General features: G+C 40.1%; 1 protein-coding gene across 5 annotated transcripts in view; it reads right to left on the bottom strand.

Annotated features, from left to right (window-relative positions):
• DMD (dystrophin) overlaps positions 1-22,780 on the bottom strand; it is a 3,436,004-nt gene that overhangs the window by 1,321,031 nt on the left and 2,092,193 nt on the right. For all 5 annotated transcript variants that reach the window (XM_077482558.1, XM_077482560.1, XM_077482557.1 and 2 more), the window contains one exon: positions 19,540-19,689. In XM_077482558.1, coding sequence (XP_077338684.1) covers positions 19,540-19,689 — 150 coding nt within the window. The remainder of the gene's footprint in view (positions 1-19,539; positions 19,690-22,780) is intronic.

Genomic DNA, 22,780 nt, shown 5'->3' with positions numbered 1-22,780 from the left:
CTACGGGAACACAGGCATATATACGACTTATCGGCAAAAAGGATAAAGATCCTACTCTACCAGGGTCATACCGACCAATATCGTTGATTAACGTAGACGTGAAAATTTTATCCAAAATTGTCGCCACTCGTCTCGCGTCTATACTCCCTTCCCTTCTACACCCAGCTCAATCGGGCTTCGTTAAAGGACGCTCGGCAACGTTAAACATCCGTAAGGTCCTGACGGTGCTAGAGTACGCTAAATCCCACCCAGACAAAGATGTGGCTATTATGTCGCTAGACGCCGAAAAGGCCTTCGACAACATTAGTCTGTCCTGGCTCTTCCAAGTATTGGAAAAGCTGGCGTTCTCCGGTCCGATATTGCAATTTTTACGACGTATGTACGAATCCCCGACGGCGCGCTTGGTGACCCCTGACTTTATATCGGCCTCAATCCCCTTGTCAAAAGGGACAAGACAGGGTTGTCCACTGTCTCCTTTATTGTTCAACTTAGCCGTTGAACCGTTGTCAAGACTGATTAACTCGCCTAACGGGATTAGTGGAATCAAGTTAGGGGACCATACGCTTCGCTCGGCCTTTTTTGCGGACGATATTTTGTTGTTCTCTACGGATCCGTCGGGAGACTTTATACGCCTTGCAGACTTATTCCACAAATTCCGGTCATACTCTGGACTGCGCATTAATTTTGACAAAAGTGAAATCCTATCCCTTCGACCTAACATGGCCACCGCCTGGACCTCTAGCTCCCCCTTGGCCGTAGCGAAACACTATATCACTTACCTCGGGATACGCATTGGCAGAACACCCTCCACTATCTATTCCCTTAATTTCCCTCCAGTGATATCGAAGATTGTACACGAATTAGAGGCTTGGACGGCTCTTCCTCTCTCGCTCTTCGGGAGATGTCATCTTTTTAAAATGGTTTCATTTGCCCGCTTACTGTACCCAATGCAGACCATTCCTCTCTTAGTTAAACATTCGGATATTAGATTAATTCACTCAGCTTTAACGAAATTTTTATGGGCCGGGAAAAAACCGAGGATTGCTTTGAATAAACTATGCCTCCCGAAGATGGAGGGAGGAGCGAGCCTACCCAATATCCGATTTTACAATCTAGCATGTCTGCTTCGCCAGGGCCTAGATTGGCTTACAGGAAATTCTAGGTACTCTAATGAATCCTTAGAAGCTGCAGTAGTCTCCCCGTTTGCCCTATCGGCTATCCTTCACTCGAATCCAAACAAATTACCCACTCATTTCAGATCTAATCTATTGATTAGGGATACTGTGATAGCATGGAGGGAGTCGCGTAAATTAATAGGGCTACCGTCCGATATTTCCCGCTATTTACCAATCCAATCTAACCCCATGTTCCCTCCTTCCACAATGCATAGTGTATTTACTTGTTGGGCATCTAAGGGTCTCACGAAGGTATATGATGTCTATTCGAATGTCTCTGGCAGGCCCAAGCCGTTCTCAATGCTAGCCAGAGAATTCTCCTTGCCGCTATCTCATTCCTTCCACTACCATCAGCTCCTTAGTTATCTGGGTAACAGGCATAGATATATAACAAATCAGTTTCAAAAATCATTCATGGATACGATCATACACAGTGGTGACTATTCTATCTCTACTATTTATACTTCCCTTATTGAATTCCACTCTGCCAAATACCGCTTGCAACCTTTCCGAAAATGGGCGGACATTTTTGAGGATGTGGACCTTCCCGGAAAATTACTAGAGGGTTATGTTAAGACTAGAAAGATTACAGTTTCCGAAACTTGGAGAGAAACCCAATTCAAGATTCTTCATAGGGCGTATTACCCCTTCCGTATCAACCGAGCGGACCCTAGCCAGGAATGTTGTCCATGGTGCTCAAAATTGCATCCTACGCTTCTCCATCGTTTATGGGAATGTCCACACGTTGAGACCTTTTGGAACTTGGTGTTACAATTTATTCATGCTGTAACAAATTGGGACCTACCCAGAGACCGACTTCTATGTCTCTTCGGATATACCACATTGGCTGAACCTCACCTCTCAGATAGCTACCCAGCTATACCCCAATGGGCGTATATATGTCTCTTGGTTGCACAGAGAACTATCCTGACACAATGGATCAAACCCTCACCACCTTCAATACAGGCTGTGAAAAAAACCCTGGAAACTCTGTTCTACTTAGAACGATTAGATACTATTTTGCTAAATTTCAAATCAACTTCACGCTTTTTTTCGAGATGGCGCATTTTTTTGGAACATGTCTTTGCAAAAGAAGATATACACAGGATTATGCAGCCATTCAGATTCACAGAATGGTACCTAAAGAGGGACATTACTAATTCTCTGGGATCGCTAAAACTACCCAGGGAAACACTGGGGGAGGAGCCCCCCCAGTCTTGCTCTACAGCATAATGACTCTTAGCTTATGTTATATGCGGACTCTGTATTGCTCTGCCATGTATTTTTCTCTTTGCTAGGTTGAGTTATTGTTCCCATGGACTCTGCTGTACACATGTCGGCTTCTTAGGCATATGGTTGTCAACTATGAACCATGTATGATTATTAAGTGTCTCTTGTATACTTACTGTTTTTGTTTCTTGACTGCTTGTCATTTATAGTAAAAAGCAATAAAAAAAATTTTATTTAAAAAAAAAAAAACATGTGGGAATCGGCTTTGGAGTTACAAGAACCGATTGAGTTTGTAGAGTCCGTAGTTATAAACAAAGTGTCTAATACATCAGATATAGGCGCACTAGATATGCATATAAATGTGGGAGGACTCGAGGATGGCCCTCAATACTCAACCCCATCTCCCCCGTTGTCAGGGGGATATAATCCAGTGAATATAATGGATAGCGAGAATATAGATGGGAACTCAAAAGTTGACACAACTGGTGAAGAGTTGGGACCAGAAGTGGGGGATGTACGGACTTATTTAAGAGCATTGCCTACTCGCCACGAAATGGAAGCTTTTATTCAGCGTCTAGAACATGGTTTCCACAAGGAGATCCAATCTGTACATAAAGAACTACAGGCAACTGGGAAGAAAATATCAGAACTCGAACGTTCTGTAGACATATTAGGGGATCGTGTACAATCTCAGGAACAGCGTATAGACGCCCAAGAGTCTCATATTCATACATTATTTAAATTATGGGAGGACCAAGACAACCTTAATAGAAGAAATAATATTAGGATTAGGGGACTGCCAGAATCAGTTAGAAATGAAGAGCTTGTTATAACAGTTAACCAAATTTTTATCTCACTGTTGGGGAAACCTGAGGAATCAAATTTGGAACTTGATAGAGTACATCAGACAGTGGGACCACGTAAATTAGATCCAGATAAACCAAGAGACATAATATGTCGAGTACATTTCTATAAGGATAAGGAGGAGATTATGAGAAGGGCAAGAGAGAGGGGACGAATTAATGTTAATGGAGCAAATATACAATTGTTACAAGATCTATGTCAATTTACTCTGGAGAAGAGGAAGGCGCTAAGGCCTTTATTAAAAATGCTGCAAGATCGTAATATTATATATAGGTGGAATTTCCCTTTTCAGCTGCCGATTAAGAAAGATGGCAGGTGGCTAAATTTACGTGATCCCTCTGATATTCCCGCTATACAATCTGCCCTAGGTTTGCACGATCTTCCATTAATAACTTGGCCCAAGACTTATACACAGTTTAGAAGATCGGAACCTCGGGAGGACAATAGAAACAATCAATCAGAAAATCCAAAATTTAATCAGGCAGAGTTAAACAGCTGGCGATTTCAAGAGTAATTGGAGTAGTAGTTATTTAATTTAATAATGAATTAAGAATGACCTTTTCTCGGATTATTATTATTATGTTTGTTTATGGATGCCCATTGTCACTGCATAGAGCCTCCCTAAGTGCTCCTCAACTCTTTCCCCTTATAGGAATCACCGTCCCTCGGGTTTTTTTTTCTTATTTTTTTTTGTTTTTTTTTTTCTCTCCCCCCTTTTTTTTTTTTTTTTCCCTGGGTAATTAGTTAACGTTTCCCTGGGTAACTTGGGGATCGGGGAGAAGGAACTTCTCCAACTTTAGAAAGCACAACTCTGTAATTGTTGTGCCGGGGGTGTGGGGTTTTTTTTTTTTTTTTTCCTCTCCTGTTTCTTTTTCCCTCTCTCTTCCGTTTTCTTTAGTTCACTTATAAATTAATATGGCAGCGATTTTTTCCTCGCCAGTGTCACTGAAATTATGTACCTACAATATTAAAGGTCTTAATAATAAATTAAAAAGAGGTCAGATTTTATATAGTCTACATAAAGCTAAGGTAGATATTATACTCTTTCAAGAGACCCACTTTCGAAGTGATAATATTCCTGTGTGTTCTCGTAAACACTATTCGCAATGGTTCCATAGTACTATGTCGAGCTCAAAATCAAGAGGGGTTTCTATTGCTTTTCACAAGCGCTTACCAGTTCAGAATTTGGAATATAGAGCCGATTTAAACGGAAGATATCTGTTTCTTAAAATCCGACTGTGGGATAAAATTTTCACAATTGCAAACTTTTATATTCCAAATTATGATCAAACTAAGACAATCGTGAGTTATCTTGGCCTTTTAGCGGATTTTGCAGAAGGTACGGTTATCGTGGGAGGAGATTTTAACCTAGTTTTGGACCCTTCACTAGATACGTCAGCTCAACGATCAAATATTTCATATTCTCGTTTGAGGGCACTCAAAAATAAACTTTTTGAACATAGGTTGATGGATCTCTGGCGGACCCTAAACCCTAAAGATCGTAACTATACATACTTTTCTTTAGCACATAAAACATATAGCAGAATAGACTTTTTCTTAACTGGTCCTAAGTTACTGGAATGGAACCCTTCTATAGAAATCGGATCATTCATTTGGTCCGACCATTCACCAGTATTCTTAACAATAGCACCCCCCCAGACTCAGGGTACCAATTGGTCGTGGCGTTTGAATGACACACTTATGCAAGATCAAATCTGTCATAAAGCAATTGCGGAGGCGATTGATAATTTTATCTCCGACCATGAACAGGATGAAACTGCTTTACCCTTGAAATGGGAGGCCTTAAAGGCAGTAATACGAGGGGTGTGTATTCAACATGGTTCTCGTCTTAAAAAAGAAAAATCAAAAATTATCGAAAATACGTTATTAAAACTTCATTCTTTGGAAACTCGACATAAAGCCCACTGTTCTCCAGATATATCAGCCAATATTTTCTCTACAATGATATCTTTATTACAGTTATTCAAATCATCTCAGAGCTCATATCGACAAAGACGAGCAGTGGGGAGATATAGATTTGAGATTAAGTGTGGGAAAATGTTGGCTGATATGTTACACCCACGTCAATCACAGACTTTTATACCAAGTATAAAAAAATCATCAGGAGAATTGACATCTGATCCACGTGAGCTTCAACAAACTTTTAGGGAATATTTCTCAGCCCTCTATAATTTGACTCCATCATCAGTATTGGAGGATGAGGGAGTTGGAGACAATATTATTGGGGAATATGTAGGGGAAAATGCTATTCCGACAATAGATAGTGTTACTGGGGAATCTTTGGATTCTCCATTTTCGCTTGAAGAACTACTAGAAGTAATTGCCAATACTCCAACAAATAAGAGTCCAGGTCCCGACGGGTTTACATCAAAATTTTATAAGACGTTCAAAGAACATTTAGCCCCCTTTATGCTTCAAGTGTTTAATTCTATCTCTTCTACGAACCAATTTCCATCACAGACTTTGGAATCTCATATCACTTTAATTCCCAAACCTGAAAAGGATTTAACACTTTGCTCTAGTTATCGACCCATATCGTTGATTGGGATAGATTTAAAGATATATGCTAAACTGATTGCACTTCGTCTTCAACCACTTCTTCCAAGCTTAATACATACAGATCAGGTAGGATTCATTCAAAGTAGAGAAGCACGCGACAACACGATTAAAACTTTTTTGTTGATGAATTATGCACAAAGGGCTAAAATTCCAGTATGCCTTCTTTCAGTCGATGCAGAAAAGGCATTTGATCGGGTGGGATGGCCTTTCCTTAAACATTCTTTAAGGCAAATAGGACTGGGGTCAAACATATTCCATAAGATCATGGCACTATATACTAAACCGGTAGCTAGAATAAAAATTAATGGTTCATTGACAACAAGTTTTAATATACAAAATGGTACCCGTCAGGGATGCCTGTTATCCCCTTTACTCTATGTTATAGTAATGGAATATTTAGCGACGGCTATTAGACGGAATTCTTCTATTTCTGGTATACAGATAAAACAGAGGGAAATAAAAATGGCTTTGTTTGCTGATGATCTATTACTTTATATCACTAATCCACACATTGCAATTCCCTCTGTGTTATCTGAGTTCCAGCGGTTTGGGAAACTAAGTAATTTTAAAGTAAATGTATCAAAATCAGAAATCCTTAATGTGATGCTCGTACCCGAACAGGTTGCAATATTGAGAGCTAATTTTAAGTTTAGGATTTGCTCTGCAGCTGTAAAATACTTAGGTGTTAAAATCACCCCGGATTCAAATCATTTATACTCAATGAACTATGTTCCTCTTCTGCAACGTACCTTACAAGATCTAAAAAAATATGATGTTAAGCAATACTCATGGTTTGGGAGGATTAATATATTAAAAATGGATATAATACCGTGGTTTTTGTATTTTTTTCAAACTATCCCAATTGGTGTCCCTAGATAATTTTTTTCCACTTTACAATCGGCTTTTACAAAATTTATTTGGGGACATAAAAAACCAAGACTACAAAAGAAATTATTATCGTTACCAAAAACGAAAGGAGGTGCAGGAGCACCTGATTTATATTATTATTACGTCTCGGCTGTTTTGACTAGACTGGTGGACTGGTTCTATTGTTCGGAAACCAAACAATGGGTAAAAATAGAGCAAGGGTTGAATCAATTGGACTTAAAGGTGTTGCCATGGTTAGATCTGTCTGGTAGTAATTTAAATCGAGAGTTGTTAGAATCTATGCCTTCTCTCACATCTCATGTATTGAATATATGGGGCAAAACAGCTATAAAATTGGAACTTTCTTCCTATGAAGGACCTATGACACCTTTATTTGGCAACCCTTTATTTCCACCGGCACTAAATAGGACAAGCTTTCTTATATGGAATAGGGAATCCCATTATAGACCAGGGGACAATTCCGTCTTTACTAAATATATTCCCTACACAGCGCCCATCACTTATGCAAATGTTGGAGTTTTGGCAGTTGCGGTGATTTTGGTGTACAATTCATTCAAGTAAGTCTCTGGGTAGAGATTTAACACAACTTGAAACTATTCTGACACAAGATCAAAAACCAAATCATGTTATATCAGTACTGTATAAGATGTTTATTATTAAAAATCATCCGGAGCCCCCAGAATATATAAATAAATGGGCTAATGAGATCAACGCTCAAATTGAGGTTGGGGAATGGGAGAAGGCATTTAATTTCTCTCACTGTTTATCACCGTCGATCAAATCACAAGAGACGAATTACAAATTGCTCTTAAGATGGTACTGGAGTCCAGTGACACTCCACCGCATATACCCAGAAAAATCAGATATATGCTGGCGGTGCCATAGAAATAAGGGCACATTGCTCCACATCTGGTGGGAATGCCCCCTAATTTTTAGATTTTGGGAAAAGCTTATGCAATTATACACAATAGTCACTGCGGAGGTAATCCCAAATACACCACAAATCACCCTTCTCTCTATGTTACCAAGAACTTATAAAAATGTTAAAAAGAATCTTTTAGGATACTGGTTGACGGCGGCAAGAACTGTGATACCACGGCACTGGCGATCAACCCAATCTCCTACGATAAATGAATGGGCTTTAGAAATGGATAATATAGAGAGAATGGAGATACTCTTAGCACAAGAATCAGATACATATGAAAGGTGCCTCCTGGTCTGGACTCCCTGGAGACAACATAGGAAATTGGTAAAAAAATTAAGGAACTAGGAGGGAAAAAAGGGGAGGGAGGGATCTGTGGAGGAGAGAGGAGAGAGAAGTGGGGGAGGGGGAGAGGTTAGATGTACATTTTCCCCCTTTCCTCCTCTCTGTTTTTTTTTTTTTTTGGGAGGGAGGGAAGAGGAAATAAAATAATAAATGTGATTATTATGTATGTAATATATATGTTCGAAAATTGTTTAATTATGTGTAATGCTTTATAATAATTGAAAATAAAAATAGAATTGGAAAAAATACATGTAATGCCGCGTACACACAATCGGAATTCTGGCCAGAAAAAGACTGATAAGAGCTTTTCATCGGAAAATGCGACCGCGTGTATGCTCCATCGGAATTTTGCTGTCCGAATTTCTGCCAGCCAAAAATTAATAGCACATTCTCAATTTTCCCGATGGAAAAAATTTCTATCGGTAATTACGATCATTTGTATGAAGTTCCGACATGCCAAAAATCATGCATGCTCAGATTCAACTACGAGACAGAAGCTATTGGCAACTGGCTATTGAACTTCCTTTTTCTAGTCCTGTCGTACATGTTGTACGTCACCGCGTTCTAAACTATCGGAATTTGGTGTGACCATGTGTAGGCAAGACAGCTTGAGCCGAATTCCATCGGAATTCCGTCGGGAAAACCATCAGAGCTTTTTCCGATGAGAATTCTGATCATGTGTACGTGGCATAACTCATACACCCAGATAGCAAGGATAACTTGCCACACATTTCTGGCAGTGTTGAATTGTAAGTCTGTTGACTTGCTGCACATTTTCACTGGCAAGTTGTACACTTGCAAAGCAAGTCTACAGCAAGAGCAAAGTTGCAGTGGTTAGTCTACAGCAAGAGCTTTGCAAGTCTACACCATGAAAATTCTGACACAGTGGGGGGCGTGGCGACCGCGCAGCGTGATGGCCGCTATCTAGAAGAGCTCCGCTCAGCGCTCGGGGAATCAGGCAGCAATCACCCGCTATAGACCTGCCAGAGCCAGCAGAACGACCGATCCGCATCTCGGAAACACCCGCCGTGCATTTCAACATGCCGCGGAAACATCAGAAGCAGCCAAACGAGCTTAAATTATCGGCTTACTACCCGGCCATAGATCGCGGGCCACAGAAAGATGGCGGAGGGAGACACACACAGCAACTACTGCAGCCTCCAGTGTGCACGGAGGCTCGAGCGGAAGATGCAGCGCAAATGGAGGAAGACACAGGAACTCCATCTTCAGACTCTGACTCTCCCAACACGTCTCCGTCGTCCAGGAGCCCAGTCAAGTCGAAACCCAGGATGGAGCCAGTCACCCACCCACAACCCAGGGCAACAGACAGGGATATGGAGGTGAGTGACCTTACCAGCGGTCGACATACCCCTCAGTGCACGCAAGACCCTTTTGCACAGTTTCCGACCACAGGGCAACCCATTTCTGACACTATGCTAAAGGAACTATTAATGCTATTGAGATCCTCATTGCAAACAGACATGACAACATGCTTACGCCAATGCAGAGTTGAAATAAACGAACTTGGTGACAGGGTACAACAGGTGGAAGACAAAATGAGTGATGTCACCTCCTCATTTAATACATTGGTGGACTCGCACTCAGCACACCATGAAGCTATTGATAAAATCCAACGGAAAATGGCGGACCTTGAGGACCGTTCCCGTAGGAACAATCTTAAAATTAGGGGGGTCCCAGAAACAGTCACTACACAACAACTCTTGCCCTACGCCCAAGACCTCTTTCACACCTTAGTGCCGTCATTGTCACCACTGGACATGACAATCGACAGAATCCACAGGGTCCCTAAACCGTCTTTCCTGCCTCAAGAAATCCCCAGGGACGTTCTGCTTCGACTCCACTTCTATACCACTAAAGAGAAAGTAATGGAAGCATTACGAAAAGGGAATATCTTACCTGAGGGTATGTCCACCCTTAAAATTCTACCCGATTTGTCGCAATACACTTTGCAACTTCGTCGCAATATGGCAACGCTAACTAAGGCCATGAGGAATCACAACATCCAATATAAATGGAAATATCCCGCTACCCTACAGGTAACCCATAACGGTTCCACCCACATCATCCGCTCCTTGGAAGAAGGTCTCCCTTTTCTGAGGCAATGGCAAATTGTGCTTCCCGACTCAACGCCTCCTGTCCATCAACAGATAGTACACCTTCCAGCCAAGATTCATGACGACTGGCAAGTAGTGAGGCCCAGAAGGTCGAAAACACGTCGCACCTGATATGATCTGTTCACATGTTCTCCTCCCGTCAATGGACCCATAAGAATTCCCCGAGCGCAACAGGTACCTGTCATCGTACCATTACCCCTCCACATTGGGCACTTCAGTGCCCGGTCTCTGAAGGCCTTACTTTTTATCCTGGTTACGTCGTTTTGTGTTTTTTTGTTTTAGGTTATTTACCCCTTTTTTTCCCAATTACTGTTTTCACGGTTGAATATCTCATGGCGCTTAGCCTTGTTCACAGGTTGACAGACTACAGATGGAACTATTCCTTTACAGAATGCTTTCCTCTGTTAACTACCCAACAAACTTTCTTCAGCATTTCGTATACATTCGATCATAGGTGGTCACTTCCTACTAGATTGTGCTAATTTTTTGTTTTTCCATTGCTTTCTGATGGGAGTATTTTCTAGGACAGCGAGTTGGAGTCTATTACATTTTAGCACACGTCGCTCCATGCTATTGACCTATGAGCATTAATATAATGTCGCTTAACGCGCGGGGTCTCAACCACCCCGCCAAAAGACGATCTTTATGGCAAGAAGCAACCAAACTGAATGTAGACATATTGGCGGTACAAGAAACTCACTTCCACAAAATGTCCATGCCGCCTTGCACGCATAAAAACTTCCCATTCATTGTGCACTCTTCGATTTCAGCTAAAAAAAGGGGGGTAATGATCGCGGTAAGAGACTCGGTTGATTTTGTACTTGATAACTCCTTTATTGACCCTGATGGAAGATTCATTGTTCTGGTATGTAAAGTGAACAAAATCCCTATTACTTTTACGTGTATTTATGCTCCTAACTCGCACCAGTTAAGGTTCCTGAAGAAAGTTTTTAACCGCATAGAACTGATGCGAGTTGGCAGCATCCTGATTTGTGGGGATTTCAACATGATACTAGATAAAGATTTAGACACATCCTCTGGAGTTAGGAATCATCTCCCCAAATTTAAAGACTTCTTGATTAAAGAGGAACTTTTTGATGCCTGGCGTTGCCTTAACGCCAGTGAACGATCTTACACATATTACTCCCCTAGATTTAATTCCTACTCCAGGTTGGATATGTTTATTACGGATAAGAACATGTTACATAGAATTACAAAATCCTCTATTTTTGACATTACATGGTCGGACCATGCTCCTGTTGTAATTCATATTGATAGTGGTAGATCCCATGTCCCGGTCCGTATTTGGAGAAATGATGAAACCATACTACAAGACCCGAAACTGCATAAAGAAATTGCCCAACAGCTCGATGAATACTTCATCATTAATGACCCTACTAATACTAGTCCCTTCAACAATTGGAACGCACACAAAGCGTATATAAGGGGAATCTTAATTAAAATTAAATCCAAAATCCAAAAAATCCGAGCTTCCACGCTAAATGACCTATTAGCTGACTTGCGTAATCTAGAAACCCGCAATCAATCAAATCCATCTGCTGACCTCGCAAACCAAATATATAATGTACGCTGCAAAATTAGAGAATGGTACTGCACAATACACGACCGAGCCATGAAAAGGCTCCGACTTAATTATTATGGACATAATAATAGGGTAGGTAAGTTCTTAGCCAATCGCCTGAAAGAAAAACGTGTCAAAACAGCAATTCCATTCTTATTCCACTCTAAAACCGCACAGCGAATGGAACACCCTCAAGAAATCGCAAATGCATTTGCGGATTATTATGCAGCCTTATACAACCTACACGCTGATCCCAACTCCTCCAGACCATCTAACGAACAAATAAATTCCTTTTTAGACAAAATTCAACTACCTTCACTATCCAATACCCAACTACATGACCTTAATGAGCCATTTACTCTTAGCGAATTAGAGAAAGCTATACACTCCCTACCATTAGGAAAATCCCCTGGCCCTGACGGACTATCAAATGCATATTATAAAACCTTCTCCAAAATATTGTCCCCTCATCTCCTTTCGATCTTTAATACAGCCAGGAAGACCGGTTCATTTCCAACAGAAATGCTCAAGGCCTACGTCGTTACCTTACCCAAACCAGGTAAATCTCCTGATACACCGGCTAATTTTCGCCCCATCTCCCTTCTCAATGGAGACATTAAATTATATGCCAAAATGGTAGCAAATAGAATTTTTGATCTTATGCCAACCTTGATAAACCCGGATCAAACTGGTTTCACGAAGGGGAGGCAGGCGTCGGACGCTACAAGGCGCTTGCTTAATATTATTCACCAGGCAACGGCTCGGAAAACGCCTCCTCTGCTTCTATCTATAGATGCAGAGAAGGCGTTTGATAGAGTCCAGTGGGACTACATGGCGGCGGCTTTGCAAAGATTCGGTTTTCGGGAGGAGGCCCTTTCTTCTATCTTAGCACTATATTCCAACCCCTCAGCTCAGGTGTTTACTATGGGACACTTGTCTAAATCCTTCCAAATATCGAATGGTACCCGCCAGGGGTGCCCCCTGTCCCCTCTTATATTTAATCTGATGATAGAACCCCTGGCGGAGACCATTAGATCACATCCACACATATCAGGTATCAAAGTCCTCCATAAAAACCATATAGTTAATTTGTTCGCAGATGATCTCATCCTATACTTAACTAACCCAGCTGTATCTCTACCCTTCGCGCATGAAATCTTAGAAACGTTTGGTCATATTTCATACTATAAGGTAAATTTTACCAAGTCTCTAATATTGAACTTAGGAATAAACCAACACACAAGCTCACATCTCAAAAAAACGTTCCCGTACGTATGGACCTCCAAACAAATCCCCTACTTAGGAATTCAGCTAACGACTGACTTATCTCATATAGCAGAAGTAAATATCAAAAACCTTTTACAAGATGTGAAGAAGAATATTTCACAATTCTCTAAAACAGAGCTATCATGGGCAGGAAGAATAGCGTCCTACAAAATGATGATTTTGCCAAAAATACTATATATCTTCAGAACCCTACCAATAGTATATAAACAGTCACACTTCCAGGACCTAAGTAAACTCCTTAAACAATACATATGGCAAGGAAAAAGGGCTCGATGCCCTTCTAACAAACTTATAATACATAGAAATGCGGGAGGAATGGGCCTCCCTGACATTAAGGACTACTACTGGGCAGCAATTCTTTCGCAAACTAAGCATTGGTTCCTACAGGGATCTGAACCTTTATGGACCAATCTAGAAGCTTCCATAGCGAACACCTCCCACTTAAGTCTTTTTCTACTGGCTGACGCTTGGAGACCTAGAACCTTAACCTACCTTTCCCCTACGATCATGGCTACTATTCTAGCCTGGAGACACTTACGCCTGCAACAACCGAGGGAAAACCTTGGTGCCACCATCAGGTTCCCAATTCAAACACTGAACATTCTACTCCCATATAGTAAAGTTAATGTATGGAAGGAGAATGGATTAGAGTGGGTTGACGACTTATACTCCGATTCACGACTAATACCTTTCCACTCATTAAAATCTACATATGCTATTCCCCAAAAGAGTGAATTTTTGTATAAACAGGTTTCATCCTTTCTCCTAAAGTTTCCTCCACCAAACACTGAAATTGACAGCTCGGCATGGAAGTTCCTTCTCTCCCCCACCACGGTGGGAAAGGGAATCTCAGTGTTCTATAACATCCTCCAATATAAAAAGGAAATGGTGAAGTCCTCGTCCATGCTAACGTGGGAAAAGGATTTGAACAAATCTTACGATGTTACTCAATGGAGCAGGGCCCTTAAATGCACATATATTGCTACTCGATGTGTAAGCCACTGGGAGCTCACTCAAAAGATCTTACATAAATGGTATAGGACTCCCCACCAACTAGCTAGAATGTTTAATACACAATCTCCTCTCTGTTGGAGAGATTGTGGTAATGTAGGTACGACATTGCACATATTCTGGCATTGTAAAAGCATTTCTAGTCTCTGGAGGAAAATGTTCACCATCCTCGCTGAAATTACAGGTGTGCTACAACCTCCAGACCCCGCCTTAGCAATTCTACACCTCGGAGTTGATACTTATCCGACCCAATTCCGCACAGTAGTAATTCAAATTCTGAACACAACTAAGTTGATTATCGCACGACATTGGAAAAGCTCACTATCCCCAAATCCATCAGAAGTTCTAGCTCAAGTGAATCTCAATTTTCAATATGAAAGGTTATTGGCCTTTAGGAACTCGTGTAGTAAAAACGTAGACGTGCAATGGAAATGTTGGACGGACTGGTATAGAAAGTAGCCTCCTCTATGATGTACAATGCAATTCCACGCCTTCTGTGGAAAAAGTTACTCAACAAGGCTTGGTATGACTCCTCTGACACAGCGTGATCCCATTTGGGGTGCGGAGGAGTCATATGGAAACCGTTACCTTATAAGGACATATGTTTCATTTTAAATACTAGTTACTTTTGTCGCGCTAGAGTTGAATGTTGGAGATTAACCTAGGAAAAAAAAAACCGGTTTCATGTTGTCAACCGTACTGCAATTCCTTTTTTCTTTGTCCTGTTATTTTCCCCTTGTGTTCCTTTTTCTTTTTTTGTATTTTTTCCGTGATCCAGCATATCTTTTTTCTTTTTCTTACTTTGTTTAATATTTGTCATGTACTTGTAACACTTTTTCATCTGAAATGAGTACATTATACTTGTATTGTATACCGTTTCTTTCAATAAAAACAATTTAACCTTAAAAAAAAAAAAAAAAAAAAAATTCTGACACAGTGACCTCCGTGGTGGGATGACTATTGCGCAACAGAACTGAACCAGAACGTGCAGCAGACTTGCAGAATGTTTACAAAGAAAGCTGATATGGAGTCATACAATGCAGACTTGTTGCAATTGTGCAACAAACTTGTGAAACCTGGCAAGTCTAGCAATAGCTTAGCAAGTCATTTTCAAACTTGCAGCACAATTGCTCACTACCTGGGCAGGAACCCATTCTGAAATGTAAATACCAATGGAAATAGGTGTGTAAACCAGCAAATGCACACACACAAGAATATTTTTTATTACAGTTGTAATAAAGTTGATTGCACTTGTATAGGCAGCACAGTGGTGTAGTGGTTAGCACTTTCACCTAGCAGCAATAGGGTTGCTGGTTCAAATCCTGACCACGACACCATCTGCCTGGAGTTTGCATGTTCTCCCTGTGCCTGTGTGAGTTTCCTCCCACACTCCAAAGACATGCTGGTAGGTTAATTAGACCTTGTCTAAAAAAAAAAAAATTGGCCTTAATATGTGTGTATGTGTTTGTAAGTATGTCAGGACCTTACAGGGTAAAGGACCATGCAAAAAAGCTGCAGATGGACTCTGGTGGCAAGAAAGCATCCTGAGGCAATTCAGTTCACATAGGTAGCGCTATACAAGTCACTAATTTATTCACTTGTAAACCTAAAAAAAAAAAATGGCTTTGCAAGGGCACCTATCTGGACAGAATACAAGTTCTATAAATTTAAAGCCTATGTTTAACTAAGAAAAAAATCAACATAACCACTTCCGGACCGCCGCATGCCGATATACGTGGGCTGTTTACAGAGGGATATCTTCGTTATGGCAGCAGCTAGCTACCATAACCCCTATATCCTCTTTTTCAGCAGGCAGTCCGGTTTCCGATAACAGTGCTAGAGTCTGTGGCAGATTTTCTTCCATGTGTGGTATTGAGACGAGTGAGGGGAATATGGCCCCCACCCATCTCCATACCATTGCAGGGCAGAAGTGATGTCAAAATGTAATTTCCGCCCATAGCTCTTAAAGGGCCATTTTTTTTTCAAATGACAATTTTCTTTATTGCATTTTAATGTAAATATGAGATCTGAGGTCTTTTTGACCCCATATCTCCTATTTAAGAGGTCCTGTCATGCTTTTTTTTTATTACAAGGGATGTTGAGGGCTCTATCAGACTTTTTTCTTGGAATTTCCGATGGAAAAAGTTTGAGAGCTGGATCTAAAATTTTCAGAAAAAATTTCAACGCACAAAGTGGCATGCATGCTCCGAATTTTTTTTGAGACAACAGCTATTGGCTACTGGCCTCTACGTAGTCCCATCGTATGTTTTGTACGTCACCTCATTCCGAACGATCGAATTTTCTGACAACTTTTGTATCCAATTTGGTCAGCTTACACTAGTTTAGGCATGACGGCTGCCAAGGAGCAGGCAATAATTTTATCATATAATTTAACGTCTGAATTAAGGAGAGAGATGGGTCTAAATTTTGCTGGGGAATTGGGTTCTGTTCCTGGTTTGGGAAGAGTCACTATCTGTGCCCTCTGTTTTATACATTATAGCAAGATGTGGGGCAAGATGTTCTCCAAAGATCTGATCGTATTTATTAGAGAAACATCTGGGCCTGGGGATTTACCTTTTGGTAGGGACTTAATTACATGAAATGGTAAGTTTACCTTGTGAAGGAGGGGAGTATGGAGTGTATGGAGGTGGGTATTATGTGGCAGGAGATTTTATATATATATATATATACAGAGAGAGAGAGAGAGAGCGAGAGAGAGAGAGAGCGAGAGAGAGAGAGAAATGTAAACAGTAAATAGAGGTATCACCCTCTACAGAGCAGAAATATATTGAAAGTGATTAACAATAATTTAGACTTCAGAACTCCCACTGATGATCCTATTGACACCTCTAATGATCAGAAAATGTAGTACACAATAATAAAAATTGTAACATATTCTAAACAGGATTATATTTGAGACTTTTTGTGTTACAAATATTATTTACTTGTAATTCCTAGATAATGCACGTCAGTTAAATTGACCATTACTCAAGTGCAAACCATCCAGGTGATGTTTTGTGTGTTCTGCAATTTTGTTTGTAGATATGGTAGTTTAGTAGAGCCACTTAAGTATGTTATTTAGTTTTAAAAAGTTGTTAGTTCAGACCTGTTCTAGAGTTTACAAAGTAATTACAGAGCAATCATTAGTCAAGTAGATAAACCATAGTGGTTGACATAAGTGAATTACCAGTCCAGATTGAAACCATTATGATACACTAGGTAGAAATAAATTAGAATGTTACTTTAACAGTGACTGAACACCCAACAACAAGTCAAATATATGTGTTAATGCATGCTGTAGCTTTATAGTTTCAATTAGCATCTCCTAGGAATTCAATTAAGCATCACACTATTTTTCTGGCATTCTTAGTAGGTGCCTTTTTTGTGCCAAAGAAATCTATGCCTGAAAAACACCTAAATAGCAGTATTATTTTTGTTGTCTTCATGAATTAAATACATAATCTACCCTTAAATTTGACTCTTAATAGCTAACCTAATACATAGGGCTGTGGAAATTAAAGATTAATTCCTCAATTAATCAATTCATTCTTTTGATCGATCAAAATTCTTTTGATCGGTACTCACCTCTCCGCTGGCTTCTGGATCTTTAGTGAGTTCCGTCGGAGATCCGGTGACATCACTGACATCAACATCACTGTATACCTCCCCCCTTCCCCAAGTTCCTGCTAATGAAGGGAAGGGGGGAGGAGTCCAGTGATGTTGAAGTTCTGATTGAACGTAACCTGTACGGGGAGGAGCTATGCATGATGTCACCCGCTGCCCCATGGAACTAACACGATTGTCGGCTTTACATGCTGTGTTTTTATAATCCTTATGTGAGTAGTTTGTGTTTGAACACAAAAATTAAATCTTATACTTAACTGGGGAGCACTTAGATCTTTTCTTTCTACCCATGACCTGACGTCTTTGCTGATATCTAAGGAGATGTGAGAGAAGTTTATGGTCCATGTTAACCCTTTTGATACCCGCTTGCATGGCACCTGTTTGCACAGGGGTCCATGCCATAAGGTGAGAGTGATTAGTTACACCGGAGGTGGAGGGATTGTCACACTACCGTACAATTTTTTTTTACTTACGTCAGTGCTACAGTTTGAATTTAAAATGTATTTGTGTGAACTGTGAAGTTAACTCATTGATTGTGGAAACAAATTAGTGTCAGGTGATTGTATACCACATTTACCACTGACTAATGCAGAGTTGCAATGCAAGGAGATCAGCTAAAAGTAGTTGGATCTGTATGTGCGTTATTTAATTGAAATTAGTTGATTAATCGATTAAGAAAAAATCGATTAATCGAACACGAAAATTTTAATCAGTAATAGCCCTACTAATACGTAATCCCCAAGAAAAACTTTCAATTGACCTAATCGTACCTAACACTAAAAATTATTGCTGACATATTCCTAGCAGGTAACACTCACTATCCCTGTCCCTAGCTTTAATCTCTAAACATAATCCTCTAATATATGACCCTAAGTTTAGCAATGACTTAATCCTTAGTTTAGGTAAACCTGAAAACTGGATTATCACCTAAGCTACTGGTCTGATACAAACCATACGTACCAACATTGTTAGCACTTACTCATTACAAACTTGATTGAATAGTATCAGTACTAAAATTGCAGAGTGAACTTCTGTATATTTCAGTATCCCAGGGCCCTTATCTGCCTTAAATGCAGTATATTTAGTACCTAACAGACCCGGCTAATGCAAATGCATCTGATTTAAATTGTAGCAGTAAATTACCAGAATCACTGACAGAATGGGGTTGATTTACTGAAGGTGGAGAGTGCAAAATCTGGTGCACATGTGCATGGAAGACAATTGACTTCTAACTTTAACTTGTTCAATTGAGCTTTGACAAAAATCCTGGAAACTGGTTGGTTTTTATGCAGGGGTTGCATCAGATTTTGCACTCTCCACTTTTAGTAAGCCCAATGTATTTTCATTATGTGACTAATGGAAGTTAGCAGTGTCTATTCAGATTAAACCTGTTTTGTAATATAAAAGGATAATTCCACCCAAAGTTAATATTTTATCTTTGGCAGATACTAGAAAGTTAAATTGCATAACAATATATTATATCTCTTTTGCAAGATTCTGTTGGCAAGCAATTTGTGTTTGAGTTTCTGGGGGTGCTTGAACATCCAAATGTGGGCAACAACACTGAAAGCTCACAGGTAGACAGGAACAGACTCAGGAATTATGGCAGGGACATCTCTCTGTTGGGGTTTCCAAGGGCATTTACTGTAAGAAGTCTGGGGCTGACACATATCAGTCTCCACCTCTAACTAATCTATCATATTTAGACTTTAGAATTTACAATTTTATTGTTATGTAAATTAGTCAAAGAAAATCTCATCAATGCAATTATGCAAACTGAGCGTAGCACAATTGCTTTAGTAAAACTTTCACAAAATCAAAAACAAAAACAAAACGTTCCACGATATATACAGCCATATTATATTTTGTCATCTGGAGAAAAAATGATCTGCTGACCTTTATCCAGCGATGATTAGACTCCTTTAGTCCACTTTCAATTTTTCTTTTTTCTTCAGAAGATATTGTGGCACTTCCTATAGCTGTTCCACCAAATTCATTCAGTTGTTTCAACACTTCCTTGCATGGCTGAATTTCGCCCACTTTAAACTGTTAGGATAAAACAATAAAATAAATAGTTTTTTAACCACTTCAGTTCCGGAAGCTTTTACACCCTTCATGACCAGGCCATTTTTTGCTATTCACTACCCTATTTAACCACTTGCAGACCGGCTGCAGACCGGCTGCAGACCAGACCACTTTTTGCGATTCGGCACTGCGTCGCTTTAACTGACAATTGCGCGGTCGTGCGACGTGGCTCCCAAACAAAATTGACGTCCTTTTTTTCCCACAAATAGAGCTTTCTTTTGGTGGTATTTGATCACCCCTGCGGTTTTTATTTTTTGTGCTATAAACAAAAATAGAGCGACAATTTTGAAAAAAATGCATTATTTTTTACTTTTTGTTATAATAAATATCCCCCAAAAATATATAAAAAAACATTTTTTTCCCTCAGTTTAGGCCGATACGTATTCTTCTACATATTTTTGGTAAAAAAATCGCAATAAGCGATTATTGATTGGTTTGCGCAAAAGTTATAGCGTTTACAAAATAGGGATAGTTTTATAGCATTTTTATTAATAATTTTTTATTATTATTTTTTTACTAGTAATGGCGGCGATCAGCGATTTTTATTGTGACTGCAACATTGTGGGGGACCCATCAGACATTTTTGACACATTTTTGGGACCATTGCCATTTATACAGTAATCACTGCTATATAAACGCAGTGATTCCTGTGTAAATGACACTGGCAGTGAAGGGGTTAACCAGTGGGTGGCAGTGCAGGGGTTAAGTGTTCCTAGGGATGTGTTACTAACTGTGGGGGGGTTGGGCTTTCATTTAGTGAACACTGATCTCTGCTCCAATCACATTCTCCATTCGGCCGCTCCGTGAGACGATTGCGGGGATGTCCACAGCGATCGAGTCCGCGGGTCCCGCGACCAGACTCACAGGGGTCCCGACCAGCGTGGGCAGCGCGCTCCCGATGGCAGGGCGGCAAATTTAAAGGGACGTACATGTACACCCATTTGCCTGCCCGTGCCATTCTGTCGACGTACATCGTCGTGCGCTGGTCGGCAAGTGGTTAAACTGGCGATTGCTTGATAATGCAATGCTGTACCCAAATAAATTTATATAATTTTTTTCAAACAAATGGAGCTTTCTTTTTGTGATATTTGATCACTACTTATTTTTTGTGCTATAAATAAAAAAATGTCAAAATTAAAAAAAAAATTCCAATATTTTTTACTTTCTGCTGTAAAACTTATCCACAAAAAATCTAATTTGTTCATACATTTTGGCCAAAATGTATTCTGCTACATTTTTTGATACATAAAATCCCAATTAGTGTATATTGATTGGTTTTAAGGACTTATAATGGGAAAAAGTTTGACGGGAAAATCTGACACTAATTGATACTGGGGGGAACTAACAAACTGCCACTGACATCACCAGTAACATTAATACAGTATTAATACTATACACTGCCACTGTATTAATGACAATAGCTTGGAAGGGTTAACATCTAGGGTGATCAAGGGGTTAAATATGTGCCTAAAAATATGTAATGTGTGCAAATTGTGCTGCTTTTACTAGCTGATCTCTAAGTTTCTCATCCCTGCTTTGAAGAATTGAGAAACACAGAGATTGTTCCCTGTTTACAGAGCTCTGTGTTGAATGTCAGTACAGAGCTCTGGGCTTTGAATGCACACAGCCAATCAACATGTCCCGGCCAATGATTCAATCATTGGCCGGGACTTGCTCACAGGCTCCTGTTGTGTGCAATCACAGCGGGTGCCAGCAGGGGGAGTCCTAAACCTGGAGGCCAGTTTGCCTATAGCGGGTGCTCGCTTGCAGTACATTGCAGGTGGACAGTCACTATGTGGTTAATTGAGCAAACCTTCACAGGAGAGGCAACAGTTCTGACAAATGACAAGACAGAGCCTGCATTTTAGGTGTGTTGCAATTTAGGCATGGTTTACATGCCTTCTCGGTGCATTATCATAGGAATATATAATGGCATTTTCATGAAAGCTCATCAAAGATGCATTAAGCAGGACTTTTTTTTTTTCTTATGAAATGCACCTAAATGCACCTAAAACACACAGGTGTTAATGTGAATTGCAGTTTTCTATGTTTCTACTCAGTCCGGGAGTAAAAATACCTGTTTCCTGCCACCATTCTACAGAGTGGGGCTTGTGCTCTCAGTCACAAAACAATAATCTCTTTGCAGAGGTCCAACAGTCAGAACTAGAGCTCTCTAATCAGTGGGGTCATGAGCTTTGTTGATTGCAGAGCTATAGGTCTGGCTTAGTAGGGGGTGTGTAGAAGGATCTGCAATGAGACTGCTGCTTCTCCACAAAGAGCAAAGGTCACTCTCTGCAGCTAGTGGCAGGACCTTTGCCTTTCTTCTCCGGATGTGGCTGCCTTAGCTAGAAACAACTGGAAGCCTTTAATAGGTTGAACACCTTTTTTATGCATTTGGAATGTATTTAGCTGGTTTAAACCAAAGGTTTAAGTATAGTATCTTAGTTATTTTATTTGCTGTTAACCCATACTTCTACAAACATTTTTTTTGAGCAAATTACCAAAAATCTAACATAATCTCTGATGTCCATGGATCTAATCCACCATGTAGGAATATTAAGGCTGAACCATTAACCTGTGCAAACTGAACAAATAGTGTAATGTGACTTAATAAATACATTTCTAAAGTAACAAAATTTGAGATTGTGATTTTAATATTTTAGTTTCTTAAATTTGTTAGAGCAGCCCATTGTGAGGCTAATTTTAGCCTATATAACAGGGGTATGCAATTAGCAGACCTCCAGCTGTTGCAGAACTACAAGTCCCATGATGCATTGCAAGACTCTAACAGCCATAAGCATGACACCAAGAGGCAGAGGCATGATGGGACTTGTTTTGCAACAGCTGGAGGTCCTCTAATTGCATATCCCTGCTATATAAAGGTAAAACAAATACTTATTACAGGTTAATAATCACTTATTTTAACACTGATCCACAATCTGCTAAGAATTCAGCCTTGATCCTCAGCATCAAAAGCCTTTTGTGAATGGGCAAGACTTCAAAGATTAAAACATACATGTATTTGACATCAGTGCAAAACGCAGGCACTTTC

This window comes from Lithobates pipiens, unplaced genomic scaffold (assembly GCF_037356315.1).
Source record: "Lithobates pipiens isolate NorthernLeopardFrog02 unplaced genomic scaffold, aLitPip1_a1.2 Scaffold_16, whole genome shotgun sequence".
In the NCBI taxonomy this organism is placed as follows: Eukaryota; Metazoa; Chordata; class Amphibia; order Anura; family Ranidae; genus Lithobates; species Lithobates pipiens.
The sequence above is the reverse complement of the archived record's forward strand: the minus strand, read 5'-3'. Positions and strand labels throughout refer to the sequence as shown.